At 37.1% G+C, this 21,426-nt stretch overlaps 1 protein-coding gene across 1 annotated transcript in view; it reads right to left on the minus strand.

Annotated features, from left to right (window-relative positions):
• LOC102513925 (cytochrome P450 20A1) overlaps positions 1-19,760 on the minus strand; it is a 47,025-nt gene extending 27,265 nt beyond the window's left edge. Inside the window, exons 1-4 of the mRNA XM_032480041.1 lie at positions 19,568-19,760; positions 14,526-14,575; positions 13,735-13,901; positions 11,234-11,376 (exon numbers count right to left, since the gene is read on the minus strand). Of these exons, the coding sequence (XP_032335932.1) occupies positions 11,234-11,376; positions 13,735-13,901; positions 14,526-14,575; positions 19,568-19,639 (432 nt within the window). The 5' untranslated portion in view covers positions 19,640-19,760. The remainder of the gene's footprint in view (positions 1-11,233; positions 11,377-13,734; positions 13,902-14,525; positions 14,576-19,567) is intronic.
• Positions 19,761-21,426: the final 1,666 nt, after the last annotated feature.

Consider the following 21,426-nt stretch of genomic DNA (forward strand, 5'->3'; position numbering starts at 1 on the left):
ACAAACTGCGGTAAGGATTTTGTGAGGTAAAATATATAAAGCTCCTTCATGTTGGGAACTCAAGTTTAAGCTACTTTCCCATATCAACTCCATGAAAGTTCTGTCACAGTATAGGATTAAAATTAAACACTGTAAGAAACAGATAAATATTCAAAATAAAAGATAAGCACTAAACAGGTTTACAGCTACTTAAAATGAAGAATATGGAATATAACACTTTTTTGGAGAAAGGGAAGGGAAATCTTAATGATTCCATAGTATCAAGATTAATTAATTGAGCCAGTTAATATACTTTAAAAGAAATCTTTGACATTTGGGTTAAGTATCAAGAAAACAGAAAAATAGTTATTAAAATAGAACATAGCTATATAGTTAAAAAATTACTTTCATGGGGGGAGGGTTTAGCTCAGTGGTAGAGCGTGTGCTTAGCATGCACAAGGTCCTAAGTTCAATCCCCAGTACCTCCATTTAAAAAAATCAAATAAATAAACCTAATTACCTCCCCTGCCAAAAACAAAAACAACAAAAAAATGACTTTCATGTTATTAACAAAATTATTCCACATGCTTTAAAATTTTCAAATTCTATAGTTATTATTGAAGTCACATAGGTTACTTTATACTAAAAAGTAAAAGATTTGGGGAACAAACCATTAAAGTATGGCTACTTCTAGGTAAAAAGAGAACCAATATAAATTAGACTTGTAGGTAATCTCAGAAGTTCCAAATGTGAAAGGTAAACAATGGGGGGGAAAATTTTTCTTTTAGAAAAAATAAAACATATTAATAGATATGAGATAAACCCATAAGGTTTCCTTTTTCTAAGCATCTAAGTTCATTTGCTTCAGAAAACATTATTTTTCTTCATAAGCATGGAAGTTTTGCCTCAAAATGATTCTAGCAAAAGTATGTAACTTGCAACCACCTCAGCTTCATGCACAGAAGTGGGAAACCCAACTGAATGTCAGTGTTCACCTGCTTAGATACTGAACTGCCAGACCTTCCTCATCACTGGATCTCCTCCTGAACGTGTTAACGCTTCACGGGCCTTTTTAAGTCATCAGGCCCAACTCCATGGGTCAAAGCTACACTCTCAACATTTAGAGCCTTAGTGTTGAGCAATTTGTTTAAATTTATTCAAGTACCACATGTCAATGCTGAGCCCTTACCTCGACCATTACAATTAAAGTAGAATTTACTTTGGTATAAAGTATGCACTCCATTGATCTGTTTACTTCCTCATTTGATTTTCACAATGGTTATACTGTTGTCTTACCAGTATATGTCTTTTTTCCACCAATTTGAAATGCCACCCATCATACATTGAATTCTTCTATGAATTTGGCACTGTTTCTAAACATTGTTTTATTTCGTTGATCTACACATATGCCACTATCATAATTTTGAAAAATTACTGTATCTTTATAATGTTTCCCATTACTATTCTTTTTCAAAATGTTCCAGAAGAGAGACTGACTTCCAGAATGGTGGAGTGAGGACTTTGGTGACCTCACTCTCCCTCTAAAACAATGAAAATATGTGCAAAACAACTAAACAATTAATATCAACCATTTCAGCACTTTGGCAATTAACCAAAACCTAATACCTATTGAGAAGTATCTATTCAACAGGAACAACTGAATCCTGGAAGACAGTGAGCTCTGCAATGTTTTAATGTAAGGTTATTTCATCTCCCTTCTCTCCCAAGCTCAGTAGCATGGTAGCCAAAAGTCAACAGAATTGCATACAACAGAGCTCTATTTAAAGTACCATCACCCCTGGTCACCAAAATGGCCACCGAAAATGGAGTAGGGAACCCTAAGACTCTGTCCCTCCCCAAAAGCAAGTAATAAGCTGCCAAAACTGTCAGAATCAACTTCTGAAAAACTCTGGAATACAGTCGAAAACTTACAACAACCAGGGGAAGGCCTACCATCCCCACACCCCCAAGAGGCAGCAGCTAAGAGAACAGCAGCCAATACTCCTGGTGCAAATTGGTTGGAAGCAATTTTTGTCAAAGATTTGTAATTGTGAGTCTCAACTTGTCTGGCAGCTCCTTTCAAGGACTGGTACAAAGGCTTCCCTTGTTTTGCCCAATTCTGAGCATTCCCAGAACTAGGACAGGTTCCTAAGTGGCTTCTGCTGAAAATGTTTAAAGGTGCAGGTACTGGTTGCAACAGCTGGTACAAGAAACAACACTTGGGGCAAGCAATAAACAGACCAAGAACCTGGAGAAGGAAGGGGTTGGGAGAAGAGATAAATGTGGGAATGAGAGTTTTTAAAAGAGTCTGCAGATAGCAGGGAATTAAGAAAGCCATGCACAAGCCCAAGAGTAGCACACATGCTCAGAAAAGGCCTGAGAAGACTAAGCTTTCACATCTAGCAGGTCTTCTGGTTCCATACAAGTAGGAAGTTAGAGCGAAGGTAGAGAGCTGTAAAAGACCTGGATAACTGTTAAGGGAGGACTCCAACACAAAGCCAATCTGCAAACACTGGGAGAGCTTTTTTTTTTTTTCTTTCGTCATCTTCAAATCTGTCAAAACACCAGTTACCATAAAAAGCTAACAGAACAGATGCTTAAGTGGCCACACATGACAAAGAATATAGGACTTTACAAAAACAGTTTAGAAAAGACAGTAAAAAGCAAACAACAACAACCCACAACAGGCAATAAGAACAAATTCTGAGGAAGGTAAAGAATATGATTTCAAGAGTTGCCTTCCACAGCTGTGCCCCTCCAACAGAGGCTGGATCTCAGCCCAGGAGCATGGGATCTTCCTTGGGTGACCTGTCACAGCCCTAGAGTTGGTGACTGTTCCTTATACCTTTTATTCCTGTATTCTTTATAGTTCTCTTTACTTCTGATTAGCTAATCTTTCATTACTCTAATCCCTCAATAATTCTTTATATTAAAATTTCCCTATTTAAATATTTGTGTGTTCTCTCTTCTGATTGGACCCACACTGATGAAGACCTTTAGAAACACTAATCAAGAAAAAAGAGAACATACATATATTCATTTTCATATTTTTTCACAGTAAGTTACTATAAGATATTGAATAGGTATGTTCACGTATGACTGAAGCATTATGCTGTACACCAGAAATTGACACAACATTGTAAAATGACTATACTTCAATAAAATATACATATATTATACATATATATATATACACAAAAAAAGAAAAATGAGAGAAGGTATTAACAAGGAAAATGACATTACAAATATACACAGAATATTTGGTAATAGTACATGAAAAGAAACAAAAGGCATTAGGACTTGAAAAGAATAAAATTATCGTTAATCTCAGATATTAAGATAAACCATTAGGGCTAATAAGGAAATTTGGCAAACATAATGACTATAATAAAGTCAACATGCAAAAATCAACTGTATATATAAGTAACAAACAAAAAATGAAATTTAAAAATGATACCATTTATGATAGCATTAAAAAATTCACTGAATACCTAGGAGTAAGTTAAATAAAAGATACACAAGATCTCTACATTGAAAAGTAAAAAAAATTACTGAAAAAAACTGAAGACCAAAAAGTGGGAGGGTATTCTTCCATATTCATGGATTGGAAGATTCCATAATATTGTGGACAAGGAGTGTCACCTCCCATTCCAATAGACAAAGAATGGTGCCTGCCAGCAAGCCATCAGCCACTACAGCTGCAAACTACCCCCATATCCTGCCATGCTGCACCCTGAGGGGAATTCAGCATGGAGAAAAACAGGATATTGGCCCTAGCCAGTTAAGATGTATATCTAAGGAATAATTTCAATGAGCCCAGACTCTTGCATCTTCCCATACATAGAAAAGCACTAAAACCACTAACTTGAGATGCCTGACTTTTGTGATGAGCAGTCAGCTTTTCATGTTCAACTACATGGTTTTTTTCTCAGCACAAACTCCTATATATACTGGCTCCTCCTTTACCTCTTCAGAACAGTTCCTCAGAGCTATCTAAGAGACTGTCTCTCAGGTTATGGTCCTCAGTATGGTCCCGGAAAAAAACATAGCTCACAACTTTAAGGTTGTACATTTTTCTCCAGTCGACAAAATGTAAAGGTAACTTTACATACATCAAGTGACCTACACAGTCACCTGGTTTATGATAAAGGTAACGTTACAGTACAGTAGAAAAAGGATGAACTTTTCAATAAATTATGCTGGGTCAACTAGACAACCACACAGGAAAAAAATGAATGTTAACCCTCTTCCTCACTCTTAACACAATAATAAATACCAAATGGATTATAGATCTAATGGTGAAAGGTAGACAGTAAAACTTTCAGAACAAAACTTAGATAAATATATTCATGACTTTAGGTTAAATAAAGATTTCTTATATAAGATTCAAAATGCAGTAATCATAAAGGCAAAAAAATAAGTTAGACTATACTAAAATTATTCTTTGTTCATCAAAAGACAAGCTTAAGATCATATAAAATCAAGCCACAGTGGAAGATACTTGAGATAAATACATATATATATTTATCTCCAACAAAGTTCTTAAATTCAGAATTTTTAAAAACCTCTTAAAATCAATAAAAAGAGAGAAAACCCGAAAGAAAAATGGGCAAAGTATCTGAAACAGCACTACATCAAAGTAACTATCCAACTGGCTAATAATCAAATGAAAAGATGCTCAGTTGCCTTAGTTTCAGGAAAAAGCAAATTAAAATCACGAGATACCCCTATACATAAACCAATACCAAGAAATGGTGAGGATGCAGGAAAAGCAGAATTTTTATATACTGCTGTGGACTATAAATGGTAAAACCACTGAGGAGAACTGTCTGGCAGCACCTACTAATGTATCAATTCTTTTCATTCCTAATGCTATGAGACAAGTAACTGTCCCTATTTTACAAATGAGGGAATGTGTTACAGAAAATAAGTAACATGCCCAAAGCTACACAGCAAAAATCACAGAATTCCTACTTCAACCCTGGCAGCCCAATGAAGAGCCCAAGCTCCCAGCCATTATGCCTCTCTCTATGTAAGGAAGACGGTAAGAAAACATATCTGTGAAGTAACCAACCACGTTCAAGTTGGATAAGAAGGAATCTAAAACCAGAAGATCAATAAACTTCAAAAATAGAAGGTGTTCGGAGATTAAGGGTCAGGATGTGGGACAGAGTAGATTTAGGAGTAAGAGAAACACAAAGTGATAAATAGTTCATTGTCAGAAACTCAGAGTTTGGGACTGGTTCCAATATTTACCAAAAGGAATGCTTTTAATTAGTATCATTTAAATAGTCCTCTACTACTGGACATTTACGCATTTTCCAGTTTCTGCTAGAATAAACAACACTTCAATTGTCTTCTTCGTACATACATCTATTTAAATTTGACTTCCTTAGATATGAAATTTCTGAGCTAAGCAGTTTTTTAAGCTTTTGATATATACTGTCATCCTGCCCCGGAGAAAGCATAGACCAACCTATGCTCTTAGCAGCAATCTCAAAGTACCCATTTCCCATACCTAGGACAGCACTAAGTGTCGTCATTTTAGAAAACTGCTGTCAGTCTAATATTTCAACATTGTTTTAACTGGCTTATTTCATTGTTAATTATTGGTAGGCTGTGGATAAGTTTCAAATATTTAAGGCCATTTACACTTTTTCCACAGTGTACTGCATGTTTACTTCTTTAGCTGTTTTTCTATTAGAGCTTACATCTTTTTTTTTAATAATATGTAAGAGCTTTTGTACATAGCTGGTTTTTAAATGAAATCCAGGGCATATCTTTCCTCACTTCTAGGTGATAGATAATCAAACAGTCCTCTGCTGACCTTTCTTCTGTGAGATATTACTCATTCTAAAAAAAAAAAAAAAAAATCTATAAATGGTATTCCTAAACATCAAATTTGGGACCCAGATGGTGTCCTAAAAACCTATCATGACAATATGATACTTATCAGAGATTGTATTTGTGACCACAGTACCAGATCACTGCTGATTACACAACTAACAGATTAAATGCTTTCAGTCTATGCTGGTAAATTCTTTTTTTTTCCTCTTTTTAGCCATGACCGTGACAATTTTGTTATCAACACTGTCATCTGAATCACAAAACTGCATTATGATTTGCTCATCCATTTGTTTTGCACAGTACTCTACAAACAATGCAAGTATTATAAATGGTTCATGCAGGATTTCTCTCTAGGTACACACGTCTAGTACATCTGCTGAGGATTATGTGAATCTCTTTACTTTATGAATCTTCCATCTAATCTATATTAGATGGAAATTGTAACAATCTGTCGATGAGCTTCATTTGATAATGTTACATTCTGACTTATTGGTAGAAATGTCCAAATCTATGATGAATGCTTTCATTTCCAATAGACTTTTCCTTATAATATCCCTTCTAATTTTATCATGTGTGATACATGTACATTTACATAAAAAACAAAACTATCAAACGTCTGAGTAACAGGAATGTGTCCATGCTGGAATATTCTTTATCAACTATATTTATATGACATATAAATCACACACATATGACATATAAACTGTAAAGACCCCAAAAATGTATGCTATCAACCTTATGTGACCTGTGTAAGAATACAATATAACTTACAGACTTCTTCAGAATGTTCATATTAAAACAACATTAATTTTAACTAACATAAAATCATATTACAGAAAAATTAAGGTGTGAGACAAAAGGCTACCTTGGAAGAGACTGACAATTCAACGAATAAGATTTTGAAGTACATTATCAATTGTTCAGTAAGAATATAAACTTTCTTTTTGAAAAAAGTCTTCAGGTAATTATTCAGAAATTAATGTGAAATTATTAAAAATTTCAGAGAAGCAAATGATTTTTAATTCCACTGTGCACTGGGACATTATTGTGACCGTAATACTTCAGAAAAGATTTTTTAAAAAGAAAGAGAAAAAAACTAGCTGAGCAAAACTACACCCCAGGGTAGCAGACCCAAGCTATAGAGAAGTAAAGGACCAGACTGACTGGGATCAAATCCTAATCTACTATTTACTAGCTGTATGATCTTGGACAAGTTACCTAACCACTCTGAGCTTCACTTTCTTCATCTGAAAAAAGGAGGAAATAACAATATCTACGTATAAAGTCCTTGTGAGAATTAAATGAGTTCATACAAGCTATTAAACCAATGAGTTTAATAATTTTGGCTACTAATATTATTACTAAGCTGTCAGTTAAGAGGGTTCTGGTCAAGAGTTATAAATTCTAAAATCCAGAAATATTTGTTTAATCAGAATTTAACCCAAAAGTCACAGGAAAATATGAGGCTGGAGCACGCAGAAGAGAGAAGTTAACACTCACAGAATGAAAGTGGAGGTTTACACACAGCCTTGGAGCAGAGCTGGTCAGGGCAGGAAGGAGCCAGAATTCATAGAATGAGGGCTGAGAGGGTTAGAGAAGAGCCAGAACACGGAACTAAGATCTGGACCAAAAAAGAAAAAAGGCTGATTGCATCAACATGCAGTACAACTTCTGCTGGAGTGAAAACTCTGGTCAACAGCGCTGTTCTCTGGCAAGAGGAGGATGCTCTGACTACAGCACTCTTCAATCACACTCTTGCTGATTAAACATTAATTGGTATTTCTGGCTAATGAATACACTCAGTAACTGGCTTATGCTATGGGGTGGACAATATAAACCTGAAACACATCTCTCACATACAGACCCAGTCGATGAACCAAAGCTTGAAAATATGATGGCAAGAGACATGAAAATTGGGAAATAATTTTCCACCTTGACTTGCTTTTGATCAGACAGGAGAAAAAAATGGAACACAGAACATCAACAAAAAAGATTGAAAGTTTGGGAAATAGAGCCTATGATAAAAGATTAAAGAACTTAGAATTAGTTTGAGTAGAGAAGAAAGACTATGGCTTTAAACAATGAAGATTACTGAAAAGAATAAGGTATTTCTATCATCACTGGAAACAAGCAAATGAACTGAGGATCTTTAAGTTGGTCAGTATTCATTCACGGATTTAATAAAATATTTACTGAGGGACTACTCTACACCAAGAGCCAAGGATATAGCAGTCATCAAAATAGAACGGTGCCTCCCTTCGTGGAGCATACAGCTTATTAGGTGAGAAATATTCAAAGAATCACACAAAATGTAACTACAAACTGGTAAGTTTTGTGAAGGAAAAGCAAAGAGTGTTACGACAGCATCTAAAAGGGGGACCTTCCCTAGGGATAGTGGGATGATCAGAGATGGCTTCCCTGGGGAAGTGACATTCAAACTGAGCTGCAGATTAAATACGCATTAACTAGGTGTATGGATGTCCAGGCAATGGGAATAGCACATACAGAGGCCTTGAGACAGGCAAGAACAAGGTACAGAATTAAGAGAAAACCAGTATGGTTAAAGTACAGGCACAGATGAGAAAGTGGGAAAGGCTAGAAAAGTGGGCAGGCTAAATCACAGTCTTAAAATTTTGGGGGTTTGTCCCAAAAGCAGAGAGAGTTCAGTAGAAGTTTTTGATCAAGGGAGTGATAAAATAAGAACTGCATTTTGAATAAGTATCTGTTCTCAGGGGTTCTGAACATCCAGTCCACAGATACCAAAGAGTCTGTGCACAGAATCCAGGACTTTATGAACTTGGCGGAGGCGGGGGAAATCTTTATTCTTCACCAACCTCTTAACAAAACTTAGCATCTCCTTTGATTGTAAACTATAGGCCCTTTAAATTTGTCACCAATACAAATCTCAAATATGTTCACACTGTATTATGGTTATTGCAAAACTCTCAAAATAATGGTTTTGTCCCTCCCAACATGATTACTTAAAAATTGTGTGAGTTTTGGGAAGCATTGCTAGATCTTGTTATTTAATACATTAACAAAAAAGCACATATAATATCACAAGCTTTTAAAAAAATAGTATTTTGATAACTATATTGGTTTCTTTTGTAGTTACACATTTTCAAATGTTATTCTCAGAAGGGGTCTGTAGGTTTCACTAAAACTGCCAAGGGGTACATGTCATAAAAAAAAAAAATTTAAGAATCGCTGCAGAGGGGAGAAACCGGAGAAAGGCAGGGACAAGGCAGAGAAACAAGCAATCCACAGAAGATGACGGAAGCTTAAAGTAGGACAGTGGCAGTGCTGGTGGAGTGACATAGATATTCAGAGAGTAAAACTGACATTAAAGACTCTTTCCAAATATAATTTTCAAAGAATACTTAGTGTTAAGAAATACAAACAATATAATGGTAAATAAAAATGCAGAAACTAAAACTATCTCTACAGTATAAGCTGATCACAATTCTACTGTACACAGAAAAGACTGGAATGATGGAAACTGTTTTAAAATGTTAAACACAGTTATCACTGGGTAATGAATAGCAGTATAAATGTTTATATTTTCCTTAGGACTTTTTAAAATGTTTCCAGATTTTATAAAATGACTATCAGGAAAAAGAATAATTTCAGTTATTTTTGGACATTTTTTTAAATTTTATTTTTTATTGAAGTGTAGCTGATTCACAATGTTGGTTTCAGGTATAAACCAAAGTGATTCAATTATACATATACATATTATTGTTTCAGATTATTTTCCATTATAGGTTATTACAAGAAATTGAACATTGTTCCCTGTGCTATCCCTATGTAGGTCCTTGTTTAATTATTTTATATACTATAATGTGTATCTGTTAATCCCAAACTCCTAATTTATCCCTCTCCGTAGAAATTTTTTAATGATGGGAAAATGCTTACGATATGTTATAAAGTGAAGAAGAATGCAAAATTGTACATACAATATGATCTCAAACATATTAAAAAAATCTATAGTTAATTTATGGGTGATTCTTTATACTGTTAGATTTTCCATGTTTTCTTCAGCAACCATATATTACTTTCATAATTACATTATTTTTAAATGGCACAAATGGATGGATTAGCTTTGGATAGAAGGAAGGATTTTTTTAAGGCTTAAAATGAGAAGAAAGAACAAAGGATTGGGATAAACAGAGTTTGCTGATGGGGGAACAGGATATTAAGTGAGTTCACATGTAACAGACTCAACAGTCTCAGCAAAGCAGGAGGCAAGGACATCTCCAGCAAGCAGAGAGGGTGGGCAGACTGGCAACACTAGAACAAGGGTGAAGGTTTGGAACAGTCCTGTGCGGGTTCAGAGGACTGTCAGGTAGCACACAGGGCTCGACTAAGGATCTTTAGAGACAAAAAGGAAATGGTATGTAGTAGTATTGCTCTCAAACTTAGTAAATCATTTGTCAAGCTTCTTGAAAATATCAGCTCCCCTCCCAGTGACTAAGTTTGTCCAAGTAGAGTCCCCGTAATCTGCATCTTTAACAACTCATCTTTTCAGGTGAGTTCAGACCGTATTTTGGGAAACACTGGTTTAGAGTATTTCAACAAAGGGCAAATCTATTGATACAAAGAATTTCTTCAGGTTCTCTCCATTCCCATCATTCCAACTTACACAGGGAGTCTGGGTGTTGAGATTTTTGTTTTGTTCTTGTTTGTTTTGTTTTAGAATTTCAAAAGAATAAATATCAGCTTGAAAAGACAGGTAAAAAAAGAGTAGCAAAGACAAGACACACCAATTGTCTTCAGGGAAAAGACTTTTTAATTAAAATGAAATTTTAAATTTTTTTAATTAAAAGTAAAAATTTTAAATAGAAAAAATTAATTAATTAATTAAAATAAGACACACCAGTAGTCAAAAAATAGACAGCCCCTGACTTAGAGTTTTTCAGTTTTACCAAAAGCAATATGCATTCAGTAGAAACTGTACTTTGAATCTTTTATTTTGATCTTCTCCCAGACTAGCCATGTGGTACATTTCTCTCATGACTCTGGGCCGCAGCAGGAGCCGCAGCTCCCAGTCAGCCATGAGATCATGAGGGTACCCAGCCCAGAAACGTATAACCATTCTGTACCCAATCATTCTGTTTTTCACTTTCAGTACAGTAATCAATAGATTACATAAGCTATTCAACACTTATTATAAAATAGGCTTTATGTTAGATGATTTTGCCCAACTATAGGCTAATGTAAGTGTTCTTAAGGCAGACAAGGCTAAACTATGATGTTTGGTAGGCTGGGTGTATTAAATGCATTTTCAACTTCTGACATTTTTCAACTTACAATGGGTGTATCATGATGTAACCCCATCGTACGTCAACGAAGATCCATATACTATTATCTGTACGATAGAACTCCAGGCCAAACTATATCGCCTTACCTTTAGCAGGAGAGCAAAATTACTCTGCAGGGAATTAGTCACACCATTTTCATACAATTTTTTCCTCATGTGGTTTTCACTCACGTTCCCACAACCAGACTGATACCTTAATAATGACTTTAGCATGGTTTCAAAAGGGTCCGCTGAAAGAGACAAATTAAATGTTTCTAAGTCAAAGTCATCACACAAAAGAAAAAAATCTCCAGCAAAAGAACAGAGATCAGGGAAGTATGAGACTGTAGCTGAGGGTAAGAACAGTTTTTTAAAACAACTCCCTTGCCTTTCCTAAATATGAACAGTTCAAGAGGCAATAAAAATTGGCAAGAATACTATATCCTAACTGGGAATGTCACTGTAAATCATCAATACTTACATAAATTTTCTACTCACATGACAGCAAGATCTTTGATTTTTTTAAAAAAGCTCACTCCACTGACATTAAAGCAAAATTGATTTGAGTGTAATCATCAAGTGTTACAGTTAAAATTATTTAGCTGAGTCTAAAAATTTTTTTCTTTCACTTTTAAGTATTTCTTTAATGACTTGTTTTCACACACACGAAAAAATACTCTCATTGTAAACAATTAAAACATACAGTAAAGTACAAAGAAAATAAATTCATCTAAATCTCACCGCACAAAGATACTCACTGTTAAATATTTTAGAGACTTTTTTAGAGCTGTTAACATTTCCTAACAGAGACAGACAGAAAAACCTGTCAGATTTTGGAAAGAACTACAGTTCTTTCTTTCAGAGCACTTCTCCAGTTATTAGCGTGATCACTTGAATACCGTTTACATGCTTCTTCCATTCCCCAGCACTAGACTGTGAATTCAAGAGGAGCAGAGGCCATGTCTGGTTTTACTCATCTCTGTATTTCCTCACAGAGCCACCCTTCCAGTTTGTGGAAACCTTAGTGATTAAGAGCACAAACTCAGGCCAGACTGCCTGGCATCAAGTCCCAGCTCCATGACTAAGTAGCTGTGTGACCTTGAGCAAATGACTTAACATCTCTGCACCTCAGTTTTCTCTTCTGTAAAATGGGGACAATCACAGTACCTACTTCATAAGGTGTTCTGAAGATTAAATCAGTTACAATAATGCTGGCCTATAGTAACTGCTATCCAAGTATTTAATGAACAAAATAAAATAAATCCGTATTAGCATATTAAGTCCTGAATGTATCCTTTAGCTCAGCCATTAAAAATTTTTAAGTTTGCTTTATTTGTAATTATTTTATTACAAATAATACAAATGTCTTTTCTAATTTATGTGATTATCAACTTATGATAATTCCTGAAGATATTAGTGCTAAGTCAAGGGCCACTGCCAACCATCTCTCCAGAGAGCTTGTGAAACATTTACACTCCACATTTCTCCAATCCCTCACCAACAAGTTTTGCCAATATTTTTCACCTCTTCTGGTCAGATAATGAGAATCTCATTTTTATTTGCACACTGGTTATTAGTGAGGCTGCAATCTTTTAATTCACTTTACTGGTATTTCCTGTCTTAATTACCTTGCTTTTGCCCATTTATCTACAATTACATTTTATTTTTATTTTCTTATTAGTTTTTATTTACTTTATACATGTATAGGTGGTAAACAGTTTCTCCATTTCTCTTCTAAACTTTTTCATGGTACCTTTTTATTTTATAGAAATATAGTATGTAGCCAACATTTTCCTCTCTCTCTTCTTCATCCTTTCTCTATGTGTTTTTTATTGTACTGAAATTTTTCATTTTTATGTAGACAGATTTACCCATCTTGTGGTTGATGGCTCCTAAATCTCATGTCGTGGTAAGAATGGGCTTAACAGCAACCCCTTCAAAAATTTTTATGTTTAATCATGTTTTCTTCTATCACTTTTATGACTTTAAATTTTAGTCATTTGGAATTTATTTTGACATAAAGACAGAGATTGAGGTTTATTTTTTCCAAATAGCTAACCAGTTTTGCCAAGCCATTAATTACCTTTCCCCTTTATAATAAAATGCTATCTTTATCATACATACTGGGTTTGTCTACTGGATTACCTACTCTATTCCATCAATCTATCTAGTCCTATCACAGGACAAGATTCTTTAAATTCATCAAGCTTTATAATACACGTTCCACCTAATGGTACAAGTATTCCCTTCATTAACAGTCTTTCTAGATGTTTCTTGGCTACTCTTATACCTTTACTCTTCCAGATGCACCCTGGAACTATTTTTTTCAGGTTCCAAAAAAATCCCATTGGAATTTACATTGGGATTTTTTTTTGTATATATTTATAAATTGAGAGGGAAAAATAATCAGTTTACAAAACTGTGTCTTAAATGAGGTAATGAATATAAAGACTTCAGCACAATGCCTGTCATATAGAATAAAGCATTTACTAAATGTTAGCTGTTCCTATCCAAGAACAATGTATGGGTCTTCGTTTATAGACACTTAAAAGATAAAGATTAGCTAATTAAAGATAAAGATTAGCTAATTAGAAAGAAAATAAACTTACATGTCTTATTAGGGTTGATATGCTGTTTTAAGACATCAACAGTGCCCAAACTAACCACAAGGCGCCTGCCAAACCAGAAAGAGACCACAGGCCCGTATCTCTCATGCAAATTAACCAGGAACTCGTGCAAACTTCCACTGTTCACAATATCTGGAACATTACCATCTCTGAGAAAAGAGCAAAATGATCAGTGATAACTTGAAGAATCAGAAGAACAATACTAGTTGACTCTGAATTAACTGTGTCAACAGATGAGGGCAAAGATACATGAAATTCAAATTACTGCAAAATCCAAAACAATAATGTTTGACTTCTTACTTTTGGTAGTTATTTAGTTATTTAAATTTGTATTTAGATACAGATTTATCTGATATTTTGAAATTCTGTAACACTTCACATCAAATAAGAGAGCTACACAAGAAACATCTGACTTAGACACTGGATAACTATCCAATTTTTGCAGCGTCTTATTCTGAGGTAGCAATGGACATCATCACTGACTATTAAATCATAGGCTTTTAATCAGCTCTGGCAATTTTTCTTACTTCCTTCTATCTTAATCCTGTCTTTCTATTTTCAACATGCTATGGCTAGGGAAAGTGAAAGAAATTAAAGGTTTTGATTTATGCAGGCTTCCTTTCTGTTCTTAACAAAGTTTAGGCTGTATACTCAAAGAGAATATTAGAGAAAACAGAAGAATTAAATAAGCTGAGTAATCTAAAGACATGGTTTAGTTCTGATCCAAAAATTAAGGGTTGACTCTACTTGATTCCAAAAAAATAATTACTCACTTTTCTTCTGTTGGAGTAATACCCGGAATTCCTGCAGCTTGTCTGGAAGCCTTAGGGGAAAATTTTTAAATAGCTTAATATAATGAAGTATCATATATCCCACAAGTCAGATGTGTTTTGCCAAGACATCTATAGGACCTTAAATGATGGCTTTACAATTCAGCTGAAACTCAGGGATTATTGCTGTATTAAAATATAAAAACCAGATTCTTTTTATTGAAAAGAATTATCCTAATATTTCTCCTCTGTATCAATTAAACTAAGGTGTTTGAAGAATTTGACATCCATTCTACATCAATTAACCTAAATCAAGAACATTTTTCTTTGATCTGAGACTGTATATGATCCCATCTGGCTTGGCTTTCAAAAAAAAATCAACGTAATGATTATAATAGTTTCATTCCTAAAACAGTTCTCTTCTTTCTAGTCAGAGAATTTACCAAAACATGTGATACTCACTTTTTACTTTAATGTAATTATTATCATCAGGGTCATACAGTCAGTAAGGTTTCTGGTATAGAAATAAATGACAAAATAACCCACAGCACATTGTTAAAGAGAATCTCTGATGAATGAACTGAGGAAAAGTTTGGGGAATTTTAATTTTTTGCAATTTTGTACTGGGTTTATGGTTGCTGTGTTTAGAGGTCAGTGTTATTTGTTATTTTAGAACAAGCATATTACCTTAATAAGACTTTTTATAAAATCAGATTTTAATAAATATTTACAGAAAAAAATAACCTAAAATATTTACTCCAGAATCAATTCTGAATTTTGTCAATTTTGTTTGGCATTCTGCCCTTTTCTTCCCCCTACTTAACACTATGTAAATGAATGAATAAATTTTTTTTATTTATTTGAACATCTAAAGGCTAATAACTGTCTGTGTTCTATCATGTAGCCAGAATTGCTTAATTGTTTTCTTGCTATACTGTTGTGAAACATCTAGGCTATTTCCTCTTTTTCTTCCATTTTTTCATTGTTATAGGTACTGCTATGAAAATCTTTGTACAACTATACTTCTTTCCTCTTCTGGGGTATGTATGCCAAAGGAGAGATACTAGGTTGAATGGTACTAACTGAAGAGTTTTACAGTTTCTACTAAATCCTACAAGAATACTGCCTAGACAATATTGTCTGTAACTTGCATTTAACTGATGACAATAAAACCTAAAATGTGTAATTTTGTCCTATAGTCTCATCAATAATGGAAACTTGTCATGTTTAATATTATAGGAAGTAGGGAAAAGGATGGAAAGAACTCCATAATTAGAAAAAGATAAAGTCAGTGGTATAAAAAACCCTACTTTCTATTTTCTGTGCTGAAATTATTGATTGTAACAAGCTTCCTTATTTCTCTTTACACATAGTAAGACTGATAACATTCATCTATCATCTCTTCTTCCTGAAATCCCACAAAATCAAAGTAAAGAAATAAAAAAGGAGGAAATAAGGATGAACAGAATGGGAGAGTAGACAACAGTGGATGAATAATCCAACCAGTTTTTGAAAGTGGTAAGCCTTTGGAGCAGTAATTGATGTAGTTGAGGCCGCCTCTGGGGGTTTGCAGAGGATTCTTGTTAAGAAGCAATTAGATTTGCACTCAGTAACCAGAAAAGCAGGGTAAGACACAAGACTTTAACAATTAGCAAAAAATCAGTATACAGATCCCTTAAACCTCATTCCTGTGATCGCCATCCTTCCGGAACGAGACCTATAGATTCTAGATTCAGGAACAACAGGCTGGTGGGTGGTGGCCCCTATAATTCTAAGGGAAAATTATTTCCAACCTAGCACTCAAGTGTGAAGCTAGAACAGAAAGATTTTTCAAACAAGCAAGGTCTCACAAAATGTATTTTCCATGCACACTTTCCTAGGAGACTCCTGGAGAACAGTGCACTGCAGCAAATAAAGGAAGTGAAAGGGAAAGGAGGAGAGACTCATGTAGCACCCAGGAAACAGGGTATCCAACTCAGGCAAAGAGAACATCCACTCTGACAGGGAAAGGACAGGAGCTACACAGCCGAAGGAGATGGTAACCACTACTGACCCGGGAAGAGTGATGGAGGACTCCAGACAGGTATCTTCATGAGAAAGAAAATACAACTGATGTCTTTGAATATCTGAAAGAGTTCACTGAGTAGTGAAATATGAAACAAATGTTGAAATATTTGGCAAGAACTATTGACAGGGAGGATTGTATAACCTCTAACAATGTGCAACTACTAAGTACCACTCCTCCCCACTGCCCTCATCCTGGCTTCCACAGCTCCAACAGCAGGCGTGAAGACAGAGCCTCGGAAGTCTGTGTTCCCTGGATAAGATGGTTCTGCTTCAAATAGCAGAAACAAACAGTGAGTCCCAGAACATCAGGGGAGAAGCTCGGCTCCTGCCCTGTACTATATCCACATCTCCCAAGTAGCTAAATTGATGAAAGGGATCGCAAAATTGGCATGCATCTGGCAAGACCCTGCAAAACTTCAATGTCCCTGGTAATTGTAGCTTCACTACTGTCCAGAATAATGTTACTATGACCTTTTTCCTTACTTACATTATACACCACACAAAGCCCAGACTATCATCCCCAGGTCCTTCCTCATCCCCCAGACTCCAATTCCTACAGAAGTTTATCCTTTTCCCTGACCCATCTGTCTCCAACTCAAAACTCTACCTGATCTCAGCCACTCATTCCCATAGTTATACACTAGACCTTGACATAACCAGTAACTTCAACATCTCCAGAGTTTTAACATCAAGTATTCAAATCTCCAAGCACCTCCTATTTTTCCTTCTTACTAGTTTTAATATCTTGACTCCAAAACTATTTTTACCCCAAAAGGACTTTTAACCCACCCACTCGTATACTCACTTTCCATTCTACACAACTTAGATTCCATGGCCCGTTACGATAAACACTCCGTTGTCCCATGTCCTGTCATAGTCACCTAGCAAAACATTTCTAATTAAACCCAATATTCTGTCAACTGCCCCTGATTCCACACAGCTGAAGAAAAACAGGTGGGAAAAAACAGCCATGGTGACTAGTCTTCTTTTAATTTCATCAGCCTCAACTGAGCTGCCTGGAAATCTCATATTCCTGGTCCCTCACTCTCTTAATCTTCTAGATGGCTATTTTGCTCCTTCACTCTCTTCAAACCCCCTATCCTCACCAATAACTGACAATCCCATTTCTATTTCACTGAAAAAATAAAAGCAACCAGGAGATAACTTCCACACCATAGCTACCTGTCTGCCTACATTTGTGCCCATATATTCTACCTTCCCTTCGATAACTATTGATGAACTGTCTATGCTCCAAATGAAGTGTACCCCCTATTTTCCACACCATCTCTGCTACCACTACCTTGGTCAAGCCAACACCACCTCTCACCAAAATTGTTATAATATTCTCCTACTCTGTCTACGTCCACCCCTGCCCCAGACACATAAGTCTATTCTTAACATAGCAACCAAAATGATTCTTTTAAACTTTAACTGATAAAATTAATTTTAATTCTCTTAAATTTAAAATGCCAAGTCTTCTGTAAAGCCAAGTCCATAAAAATAGCCTACAACTAAAATCTGCCCTTTGCCCCCATGATTCTGACTGTATCCTTCTGAGCAGTTTCTTCTGTTCTTACTCCATTCCAGCCACCGTTACCGTGGTCTCCTTGTTTCCCTGGGACACACCAGGTTTGTTTCTGCCTGAAAATCTGCACTTGTTCTCTTTGCCTGGAATGCTTTCCCAGACACCTGAATGGCTTACTCCTTCACCGTTCAGGTCTCTTTAAATTTCTCATCTCTTGATCATCCTACTTTAAAATTACAGTGGTACCTACTCCCAACTTGATTTAACTCCATAATACTTAACACTAACAAAATACATGTTATTTGTTTACATTGTTTCACCTCACTAGAATATAAATTCCATGAGTGTGGAATTTTCTGTCTGGTTTGTTTACTGTTGTATTCCCAGTACATGGAACCGTGTCTGGCACATAACTGGTTGAAAGAATAAACAGTGTTGCTTCCTAATCAAAGGGCAGTCTCATTTAAGGAGGGTCAAAAATTCAAAACCTGGAAGCACTAAACGTTTAGTTTCTCACAAAGTAAGATATATTGAAAGTTCCAGATTGTGTCTTGCAATATTCCAGTCTAACCCATTTACCAGCTCTGAAAAGAACACTTAAGGTGCTCTGTCATTGTCAGCGATGTATTTGGCGCTGTTCTGCTGCTTTACAGCTGTTTCTATAAAACCACCACTTTGCTTTGCAGATGATTCCCCATCTACTAGTTTCTTGGTTTTCAGAACCACCCTCTAAAGTTGATGACCGCAGAGAAACGGAGAAAGGTTAGAACGGGATTCAAAGATAAGGCACGTGGCTACGTCAAGCTGACAGCGACACCCCCCCCACCCCCCGCTCAGTGCTCTTTCCAGGACCCCCTTAGCCTGTGAAGGAGGCCCTGCGAGGAGCAAGACCTGGTCTGGACCTTAAGGGCTTTGGATTCCAAGAACGACAGATCTAAAGAAAGAAAAGCAGACTACACAAAAAACACTGGGAGAATCCTCAGGAAAGGAGAAAGGAATGGAGCAGCCTGGAACTTCCACTCAGACACACCAGAAAAACGGAACTGGGGTTGGCACAGTTACTGCCCAGAAGCCACCAAACCACTTCAGACCCGCCCTGTAACAATGGCGGGGCGCTGCCAGGCGCAGGGAGGCCGGGCCCCCAGGACCAGCCCTCAGCACCCCGGCGGCCGCGCGTCCTTCCCTCGGCTGCCCGGCAGCTGAGCCACCAGCCCGCCTGCCCCACCCTGCGTCCGAGGGTGGTCGTGCGGCCGCTCCAACCTCAGCGCCGGCCGCGTCACGTGCTCCGGGAGCTGGGCGGCGCGGGGCGGGAGCTGGATGGAGCTGGAGCCCGAGCGGGAGCCTTCCCTCGGGCCCGCCCCCTGAGGCCCGCGGCGGGCAGAGCGACGTGGGTGCGGGTGGGACCGAGGTTCGGGCGGCGGCCAGAGCCCCTGCGGGCCTAGACGGCGGTTACCGGGTAGAGATAGAGCACCGCTCCCACCAACGCCAGCAGGAAGGTAACGGCGAAGATCGCGAAGTCCAGCATGGCTCCTCCGCTCGGGAGCCACGTCTCGGCTCCCCCGCTCGGACAGCAGCGCCTCAGCCTGGCCCGAGCCGAGGAATGCGCGAGTAGGCGGGGGCTCCCGCGGACCTGCGAGCGAATGGGCCGCTGGGGGCGTGGCCAAGCCCGCCCGCGCTGGCGGGAAGAGCAATGGAGCGCCGAGGAGCGGCTGTTAAGACCCAGCCGTCCCTGGAGGCCGGACTCTGAGGGCTGTGACTTCAGGACGGAGCTGAACCCCGGCTTCCAGAAAACTTTGGAAGTTATCATCGTTCTGCTTTGACCCCCGCTTTTCCCAGGGATTTAAGTCTGATTAAAAAATCTCAACCAGTGGTTCTCACAGTGGGGTCTCTGGACCAGGAGCGGCAAAAGCACGGGGGAACATGCTAGAAATGCAGATTCTCCATCCCACCCCAGACCTGCAGAATCAGACAGCCTGGGAGGGAGAGGGGTACAGCAACGCACTGAGAACCACTGACCTAAGCTGACCTGAACATAGAAGTGTCAGAGTCCTGCTACCCGTTTTGGCTTTACCCACATTCTGGGTCGTCCCATATGTAAATCAAGCTTGGGCTTTTTTCTCCTCCATACTGGAGGATCATACAGAATCACTAGTAAGATCAAATATGTTAGGTGAGGAAGGGGCACTGGTGCAGTAGTGTTGGATACTTTGGGGATCTGGCATATTTGCTCTTGCAGCTTACCTCTGCCCTATGGCCCTTAAGACTTGGTCTGATAAGACTTAGCTGATATTGGGCAGGGTTGGAAAACTGAGACTCTTAAGAGCAAGGTATTAACTTCCATTTTGTTCTGGACATACTTCTCAAGGATGTCTGTACAGCAAACAACCTTGGAAGGTAGAGATAGTTTCCTTCTGGAATAGAAGGCAACTCTGTTTACTCATCAGTATAATGTATCCCTCCAGGGCAAAGGTCAGGAAGGTTTGCTTGCAGCCCTTTTTATAAAAGATTCAGCTTTCCTAAACTCAGATTCTCCAGCTATGACATTAGATTATAAAACGTATTCTTACGATTTCATCTATAAGTTTACAGTTGTAGGTTTTACATCTATAATTTGCTTCAAGTGGATTTTTAAGGTAGAGATGACAGCTTTTATTCCAGCACCATTTGTTGAAGGCTGTTCTTTCCTCATTGAATTATTTTGGCACATTTGTAGACAATCAATTCATCATATATATGGCTATATCAAAAGGGTTTCTATTTTCTTTGGTCTACGTATCTGTCTTTATGCTGGATAGTCCACAATGTCTGGATTACTGTAGCTCTAATTCTTGAAATTAGAGAATGTAAGTCTTCCAACTTTCTTCTTTTTCAAATTGTTTTGACATTCTGGATCCTTTGCATTTCCCTATAAAATTTAAAGTCAGTCTTTGTTTTTTTCGAATCTATTTATTTAGGCTTTCTTTAATTTTCCAGCCATACTTTGTAATTTCAGTGTACATGTCCTACAAATATTTTATTACATTTTCTCCTAAGTATTTCATATTTTCAAGTTATTGTAAATTATATTGTTTTGAATTTCAATTTTCATGACTGGAATAGGAGTACAGTCTATTTTTGTACATTGACCTTGTATTTTGTGACTTTGCAAGACTCATTTATTAAAAAAGTTCTAGCTTTCCATGTATGTAGATATCTTAGATTTTCTACACACTTATTAACCACAAAAAGGGATATTTTTACTGTTTCCTTTCCAATAAGTATCATTTTTTTTCTTGCCTTATTGGACTAACTAGTCTCCAGTACAATGTTGAG

This window comes from Camelus ferus, chromosome 5 (assembly GCF_009834535.1).
Source record: "Camelus ferus isolate YT-003-E chromosome 5, BCGSAC_Cfer_1.0, whole genome shotgun sequence".
In the NCBI taxonomy this organism is placed as follows: Eukaryota; Metazoa; Chordata; class Mammalia; order Artiodactyla; family Camelidae; genus Camelus; species Camelus ferus.